The 8,631-nt window shown below is 40.3% G+C and overlaps 1 protein-coding gene across 5 annotated transcripts in view; it reads left to right on the top strand.

Moving 5' to 3' along the window:
• MED15 (mediator complex subunit 15) overlaps positions 1-8,631 on the top strand; it is a 30,389-nt gene that overhangs the window by 2,162 nt on the left and 19,596 nt on the right. For 3 of the 5 annotated variants that reach the window (XM_065693041.1, XM_065693044.1, XM_065693040.1), the window contains exons 2-5: positions 4,821-4,908; positions 6,418-6,469; positions 6,859-6,888; positions 8,096-8,311. In XM_065693041.1, coding sequence (XP_065549113.1) covers positions 4,821-4,908; positions 6,418-6,469; positions 6,859-6,888; positions 8,096-8,311 — 386 coding nt within the window. The remainder of the gene's footprint in view (positions 1-4,820; positions 4,909-6,417; positions 6,470-6,858; positions 6,889-8,095; positions 8,312-8,631) is intronic. The other 2 variants (XM_065693043.1, XM_065693042.1) reach the window with 2 other exon arrangements.

Here is an 8,631-nt window from a genome sequence, read left to right as displayed (position 1 = left end):
TGACTATTAATCTTTAGGGTTAATGCCATATGAAGAGATGACAGTAATCTTCAACTTCTAATTCTTGTTCTTAAAAAGTAGAAGTAAAATGTCCTCAGTTTATTATCTTCTATATATGTGCAAGGGGATCTGTATATGATCTGTGTGTGTCTCTCTCTTTTTAGGATAGTGTCTGTAAATGATGCTTCTTCCTTGTGCTTTATCCAGTTTTGTAGTATACATCATATGTTTGCATTCGCTATCTTGTTTTAAAAAGCAAACACACTTGTTACTGGGAGAAGTGTATAATGACCAAAAAATGAGGACTTTTTTTAAGTATTGAAGTATTTCATTAATATGTGCAAGATATCTGAAAACAACTTGCCTTGGTTCTGTGTTGGTACTTAGAATAAAGTGAAGCTAGCCAGAAGCAGAGTTTATAATAGGTAAGTTTGTTGAATGAGAAATAGAAGTAATATATTGGCTAAAAAGAGCTCTGTACACATGTAATTCCTTCCAGTTTTGCAATTAGTGAGGGTTATGTAGTAGGTGGAAGAGGGAGGTAATTAAAATAAATACCTGGTGAAACATCTGAAAATTTTCTTTATTTCTGGGAAGGTTATTCCTAACAGTTACGAAAATACACTGTCTTCTATGTGTATCTTCCAGTTCATCCTACAAATAACAAGTTATATTTATTTGTCAAATGAATATTAAAACTTGGTCTTAAAAGTTAACTTAAATGTGTGGAATCATTCTCGTAACTCATTTTGAGTGCATTGTTATAGGTTCTGGATATAGAAGTCTTAATTTGTTGCTATTTCACACTTGGGTTTCCATTATAACACTGAATTTAAGTTTTGGGGTTAGTTTTGGGTGGGGTTTTTTTGTATTTTATGGTTGGTTCTTGGTTTGTTTTTAAAATGACATTATGTGGGTGAACCTTTCAGGGCTGCTGTGCAAAATAGGCATCCTGATGAATGTGTCAGTGGTCAGTGTGTATGATTTGGTTATTATCATTGAAAGAATAGTGTGTTTGATGACCTAAGAAGCCCTCTTCAGTATTAGGTTCTTGCATAACTGCAGGTCTAAGCACGACTTTCATAAGATCCAGGAAAGCCTGAGCTCAGATGACTCAGGCCAGGGAACAGCTTTGGCTTCTCCCAGGTTGCTCCAGGAGACAGCAATGATGTGAGAGTGTGAATATACACTCCTGCTTGCAGGGCACCCCTTCATTCTGGCCCTTGCAAGGAGCAGGTATGTCCTGGTGCCTTGGGAGTCTTCTTTGTGTTCCTTAGTGTTTTTAAATGTTGATATGGCTGAAGGACAAATCTGAACTGGGTTGTGTTGTGGGAAACTCGGTATGTGGCTGTCTGTGGTTCCTGCTCCAAGCTACTTCTGCTACTTTGGTTCTGCCCCAAGCTATGTTAGAAGGGAATTATGTTGCGTGTAGAAAAAGATGAACCTTGTGTGATAGTCCATTATTTTTGTGTTCATTTTTTTGCTTGAAGTTTTGATGTGTATGTTCTCACTTAAGATTTGGCTAATGGTTCAGCTAGGTGAGAAGAAAGAATATGTGATCAGAAATAACGATGAGAATGTGGAAAGCACATGAAAGGAGGTAGAGCTGGAGCCTGAGGAGCAAGCAGGCAGGAGATGAGCAGATAAGCTAAAGATTTTTGAGTGAGGAGAGGAAAAAAAAAAGAGAGCATCAATACAAATGATCTTCCTATTAAACATTTCACAAAAACAGCTGATAAAGCAGCCTTCATTTCATATTCCAGCCTCGGTTGGATGAGAGTTCTCAGAGAATTCAGGCAGAAAAAGTCAATCAGGACTGTAGAAAGTGAGGGATTAGTTTTAAAAGTTCTTATTTTGACTGACCTGAAGAAGCTGCTGCCTCTGCAATGTCTCTTCATTCCAAGTGTTTGGGTTGCCATGCAATGAACCTGATAGGGAAATTTCTCAAAGTTATAAATAACTCGGGAACAGTGGTTATTTTTAGCTTTGATTATTCTTCAGTACTGCTGATGGCACAGTTGTATGGACATAGCTTGGAAGGGTAGCTTCTTACCTAGTCACCTGTACTGGAGGGTACTTATGCTGGAGGATATCCTTGTGAAGCTATGGAGGGGTGATTCTGTGTTGTGGGAAGGGTTTTTTTTCGTTGCTGCAGAATAGGAAAGAAAGATAGCGTTAGAACAAGGCCTCAGGGAGACTGGATGGTCCTTTGCTTTCCCCTCTGTAGCTGAAAGAGGTATTCTGGGGACTGAGGCCCTTCGGCCTTTTATATGTAATGTTAAGTAAGTGTAAATGAAGTAACATCAGTGGTTAGTGTTTTGGGTCTTCTGCTGGTCTGTGTTATGTGGGCACTCCTGCAGTGAGGGCTGCTCCTGCTGAAACTTGTTATGTCTGATCTGTAACTAACAGAAATGTGTGGGACAACATCGTGTGCACAAGATCAAGTGATTAAAGTATAATGTATTTGCTGGTGTTTCCTTGGAGGTTTTTAAGCCTTTTAATGTGGATAGATGTGGCTAGTGGCTTATCAGCACACTTCCTTCCCCCTCTCCCCCTCCCCCCCCCCCCCCCCCCATTTTTTTTTTTAAGCCGGAAAGGTTTGTTATAATGAACAAATAGTCTCTTTTATGAAGCAGCATTTGGTGATGTTATGTGGCAGTGTAGTGTTGGCCCTGGAACTCATTGCCTTTTTGTTTCACTGGAAGAACTGATTTACGCAGTTAGCTCATGGTATGAACTGGAAAGGGAAGCTGGGAGAGTTTTGAAGGAGAACATGTCTTTCAGGATTTTTCAACTAGACCAGCTGGCTTGAGTGAGAGGTTGCACACTGTTGGGCTGGAAACAGCTTCTTGGGAATGAGGGGGAATTCCTGAAGCTGGTGTTGCTGTTAAATGCTTCATCTTGTGAAACTGCAACTTTGAGTGTTCTGCATGAAATGAAATAGGCAGAGTTTTTGTGCACATCTTATGATGGGTTTAGTAAGTGCTTAAGAGGCATTTGAAGGTTGAGTTGGTACCATCTAGTTTTCAGAATTTTGTTGAGACTGGTGTTCTGCAAGGATCTAGAGCTATGGTCTTTTTTTTTTTTAGTGACTTCCAGTCTTTTAGTGTAAATATTTTTATCTTGATTGCGGATGAATATATGAACAAAGAGCAAGTTGTGTATTTTTTCCTCCTTCTAGTCTAAACCTTTATTGGAATGTGGGCAGATATGTCATGGAGTGCTTGGAGTGCTATTTTTAGTAATGCAGATGTAGTCATTATAAAATGTCTTTCATGTTCTTTAACATCAAAAAGTGGATACATATAAAAGTAGGCAGCTTCTTTGCTGTGGATTTTTTTTTCTCAAAGTTCTGATACCATGTTAATCACTGTCTACATCACAGCTGCTTAGCGCTACCTGCATGTTGTTTCCTCTGCTTGCCTCTGCATAATCTTTTTTTTGTCTTTCTGCGTGCTCAGTTCTTGGTGCTTTCAGAATGAGAGGCATTGGGCATTGTTACTGTACTGTTGGACTGGGAAGTTAAGGAGGATTCAGAGAGTGGTGGGGATTTACAGGCAGCCTTTCTGAAAGGGAAAGCATTAAAGCAGCGAGGTGTCAATAATTAATTGGATATAGCTTTTTCCTCTGCAACAGATCTCCTTTATGAGCAGCTCACTTTAAGGCTTGTTTGCACATGGAGGAATAGTTATTCTGCATTGTGTTCAGATTCTGCTTCAGTTTAAGTAACCTTCATGTATAACAACAGTTTGGTTTTTTTAGTCTCTGAACACAAATTACTATGAGGGAGCCTTACAGCTGGTAGCTATGTTCTGTTGTCTTCTGCATACAGGCTGCAGCAGATTAGCTGTATGCTACTAGTTTGCAAAGTAAGGGTGTGAGTTGTGGCAGCCTAAACTCCTTCATTTTAAGGCTATAGCATCTCCTTGCTTCTGTGACTGTGTTACTGAGTTAATCCAGGAAGCTGGACCAGCTTTCTGCTTGTACAAGCACCATTCCTGCAGAATGTGAGGTGGTAGAAATTCAGAGGGAAGAAAATAGACCTCCTTCAGGCTGGCTGAAACTTTCAGGGATCACTGCCATTACATGCATGCTGCTCATGCAACAGCAGCTACTGAGAAATTAGTTTCTGAGATGTTAATTACAAGGTGAAAGTATTTCCTGGTAAGTTGCTTGTGGAATTTAGATCATAGCTGCTAGGCTGCTTTGGAACAGAACAGGTTTTGCAGGGAAGTGACACGTTTCCAAAAATGAGAATGCCCAGAGCATTCAGGCCTGTTCATCTGACTGAACTCCTTGCTTTAGGATGTCTTGATCTCAGTGCATGTTTCACAGTTGAATTGATTGCTGCTTCCTGATGTACTGAGAATGCCCCTTCTTTTCCATCCGTGTCCTTAGCAATGTGTAGGGTTTAGTGTTTCCTTTTGTGTGTGGTTTTGTGTTTGTGTGGCTTGGCTGTGGGCTGTTTGGGTGTTTTTTTGCCTTTTCATTGTGTATATTCAGTGTCCCATCCAGAAGGCAGATCTGGATCGAATTTACTAGAGGTGTGATGGAGAAAGGACAGTAAGTCCCTGTGATTCTGGCTGGTAAATGGAAAAGAACAGTAAGGGAATTGAAAGTTTTTTTAGTTACCAAACCTGTTATTTCTTTCTTCCCTCAACTTCCCATCACCAGGGCCTTCTTTTCATCTTCCCGCTTCACCTGCTGCTTTCATACTGATAGTCCCCTCCCTGAACTCTCTATAGATCTTCCTGCCTACAGAATGCATTTTCTGATGTCCTCAATTAATACTCAGTCTTGGTTTTTCCTCTTTTTTTCAGTGATGATGCTATGAGGAAAGCTGGTGTTGCCCATAATAAATCCAGCAAAGACATGGAGAGTCATGTGTTTATGAAGGCCAAAACAAGGGTAAAGCATGTCTATTTGTTTCCAGAAGTTACTGGGGGATCAAAAGCAGTTTGGAACAACTGCAGAAATACCAAACCCAGTGCACTTAGTTAACTCTCTCTGCTTGGAGTACATAGTTATGCAGGATTTTTTATGTGCTGCTTTTATCCTCATGTGTTTTGCATCCAACTGGACTTCAGTCCAAGATAGGTTTGCTGCTGCTGCAGCATTTAATGCGTATGTGGGGCCTCACTTAATTTTTATCCAGAGACTTGTGTATAGTGAGTTGCATAGAATTGCCTTCATCTACTGTGTAGCACCACCCCATATGACCAGTTTGGTGATGAGGAGAAACTGGAATATTAATGAAAAGGCTGTGTCAAGAGTAAGACCAAGGGAAATGTTGTGGTCTCTGTGAAAGTCTGGTTATCAGGTACATTTCTAGACTACCAGAATTCAGACATCTTTTTCTGGAGCTGTGTTATAAGAAATTGCATACTGTTGCTGTCTCCAGACAAGCCATATTTAGGGTAGAACTTGTCTTGATGAATATTTTATAATGTTAATGTCACAAATGTATGCCTGCATTCTCACTGGTGAGGTAGTAGTTTCATGGACTGTCTCAGCCCTGTGCAGTTTCTCTTACACTTTATGAAGCACACTAATAAAATTCTGCAAAGAATATTTGTCTTTTCACTTCTGACACTTGTGTCGTATGTTAAAGTTATTAACTTATATTTGTAATACTATCTTGGTTTAGAAAATGTTCTTGTAGTGTGAATGGTATATAGTTCAAGGATTAAAGTAAGTTTGTCTACCAAATAAGCAGGCTCAGCCCTTAAGAAAAAGTAATTAGAGTGGATAAGAGGTGGAAAATGGATTTATTGGTTTATAATTATGTTCACATATTGTGATCCTGTGAGTGTGGCTGTCATGGAGGTTCTTTCCAGTGAATTTTGTGGTTCCTTGGCTTTCTTATAACAAGAACCATAATGACCTGTTAGTAAAAACATTCTCACTTAGAATCATAGAATCACAGAATGGTTTGGTTTGGAAAGCACCTTAAGATGATCCAGTTCCAGCCCCTGTGCCATGGGCAGGGACACCTCACACTAAACCATGCTACCCAAGGCTCTGTCCAGCCTGGCCTTGAACACCACCAGGGATGGAGCATTCACAACCTCCCTGGGCAACCCATTCCAGTGCCTCACCACCCTGACAGTAAAGAATTTCTTCCTTATATCCAATCTAAACTTCCCCTGTTTAAGTCTGAACTTGTTATGCCTTGTCCTATCATTATAGTCCCTAATGAAGAGTCCCTCTCCAGCATCCTTATAGGCCCCCTTCAGATACTGGAAGGCTGCTATGAGGTCAATTAACAAACTGTTCCTCACAGGTAAACTGCTCTGAGAAGCCCACAGACACTGCCAAGTAAAACCTGTTAAGTCGAGGAAGAATACTGGAAAGCCAGAATGTCATGGTTGTTCTGTTTTTATTTCCTGTTCTAAAATACTCATTTTTCACCTTTAGGAGGAATATCTTTCTCTTGTGGCCAGACTTATTATCCATTTTCGAGATATCCGTAAGTAATTGGGTTGGGGGCTTTGGGTTTTTCATTTCCCCTCAGTGATGGGATTGTTTATCCCATCCTCCCCCCAAAAAAATTAATTTTAGTGTTTCTGTGTGTGGTTCTGCATGTTACTCTTCAAGTTGCTTTAAAAAATTTCATGTAATATGCATGCTTAATTTCTAAGTATTATTCCTTTTACACATCCATCTATAATTGAAGAGTCTTTGAGAAATTATTTAAATTTACTGCTTCTTCCACTTTCCTAGTTTTTCCTGTAGTTTTGCTTGCCTTTCATTGTTTGTATAGCATCCTGGTTACCAAATTGGCTTAGGTTAATGTATTTTGGGGCTAAATTTGTGTGATGATATTAACAAAGGCAATTAACTGTTCTTCCTTTGCAGACAATAAGAAATCTCAAGCCTCAGTCAGTGGTAAGAGCTTCTTTTTACTTCTTTCATTCTTTTTATTCCCCTCCTGCCCCCAATTTCTGAACAGAACAGCTTAGAAATCAGGGCCATAGTGTATTAAGAAGGTAAATTTTGTAGCTAGAATATAAAATGCTGCTGTAGGAAAGGAAAGGTATCATGATAGCTTTGGAGTTGTTCCATGGTGAGGGTGAAAGGCTTGGACAGTGTTTTGGATGTAACATGGGAGACTTGTTTATATCCCAGTTTGTACTTTTGTTAGCTCACTACACTAAGATTCTTGAAAGAACAAGAGTGATTGAAACTAATCTCCTGCTGAGCAGTCCAGGTTTCTCCCTGTTACCAGCTTTGGGTTCCTCAGTGTGTTGTCAGAGGGAAGTGCTGTGTTTGTGGGGCGTACACACTCTGCCATTTACTGACGTTAGATTTGATCACGCCTTCTGCCTCCATGCTGGTTTTATAGCAATTTTTGTTAGGATCATAGTAGGATCCTCTATTTTTATCCTCTCATAGGCTAAATATGCAGTGTCTGTGACTGGGTAATACTCAGTCTAGACAGTTGGAAATTATAAGTATTCTTAAAAAAGAGGGGGTGTTACATTCTGTACCTGATTAATTCTGCTTCTGCACCCCATGTTGAGTTTTTCCCTCTTGAATGGCTATTCTTGCTTTGACTTTTCTGTGTGCCCATGGTTCAGACTATGATAATTGTCTTGAAAGGCACTGAATTTATCCACTGCATAATAAACGTGATGTTATGAAGGGAACAGTAGAGCAAAGTACATCATCTGGTCTGAGCCCTGCTTCTCTGTGTTGACTTCAGGAGGAAGAGGCTAATTGGATCCACAGTGGGACTCATTTCTTGGGTTTTGAGGTTACTAGCTCTATATATATCCTCATGGATATATGGGGTTTGACTTGCATATAAATTCAGGGGTGACTAATAAGTTCCTTTACTCTAATGTACTTAGAATATTTTTGGAACTTTGCAGGTTTGAAGCATTTTAAATAATCTCAACTCTGTTTACAGAGAGACAAAGATGTGCCAGAAGCCTTTTGTCTCACAGCAGAGCACTAAATGTTAGGTACTCAGGGCTTTGGATCTAGATGTGGTCTGAAGCCAGGAGGTCAGAGAGTGGATGATGGTGAACAGAGGATTTTTGGGGTGGCAGTTGCATGGCTGGTTGCCTATTGGTAACTATTTTCTTTGTAGATCCAATGAATGCCCTGCAGAACCTAACTGGGGGTCCCCCAGCAGGGGCACCTGGAATGGGCATGGCTTCCCGAGCCCAAGGAGCACCGATGAGTGGGATGAGTGGCCTTGGTCCCATGGGACAACAGATGAGTCTCCCAGGGCAGCAGCAGCCTCCTGGAACCTCAGGAATGGCCCCTCATGGTATGCCTGGCGTCTCTGCAGCTACTCAGCAGAGTAAGTGTTCAGTTTGCTTCAACCACTGAAATTGTTAGATCAGCTTTTCAGTACATACCTCTTTTCCACCAGGAAAGGGTGCTGAAGAGGTTTCATATTTCTGGCTAAATTAACTAAGTGAACTGCAGGAAGAATTGGTTTCAAATACTGCTACTTAATGGGATAAATGTCTTACTTAGTGTAGTGAAGAATAGTTTAGCTCTTTATATGAGAAAATGCTTCTTTCATCCTACTTCAGAATTTTGTTTTTGTAGAGATCACCTATTTTTGCTATGGGTATGGTGCTTCCTCTGTTCATATTTTCTCCTCCGTATTTCTAC

The sequence above is a fragment of the Lathamus discolor genome, chromosome 12 (genome assembly GCF_037157495.1).
Source record: "Lathamus discolor isolate bLatDis1 chromosome 12, bLatDis1.hap1, whole genome shotgun sequence".
NCBI classification, from domain to species: domain Eukaryota; kingdom Metazoa; phylum Chordata; class Aves; order Psittaciformes; family Psittacidae; genus Lathamus; species Lathamus discolor.
Note: the sequence above shows the minus strand (reverse complement) of the source record. Positions and strands in the feature narration are given on the sequence as shown.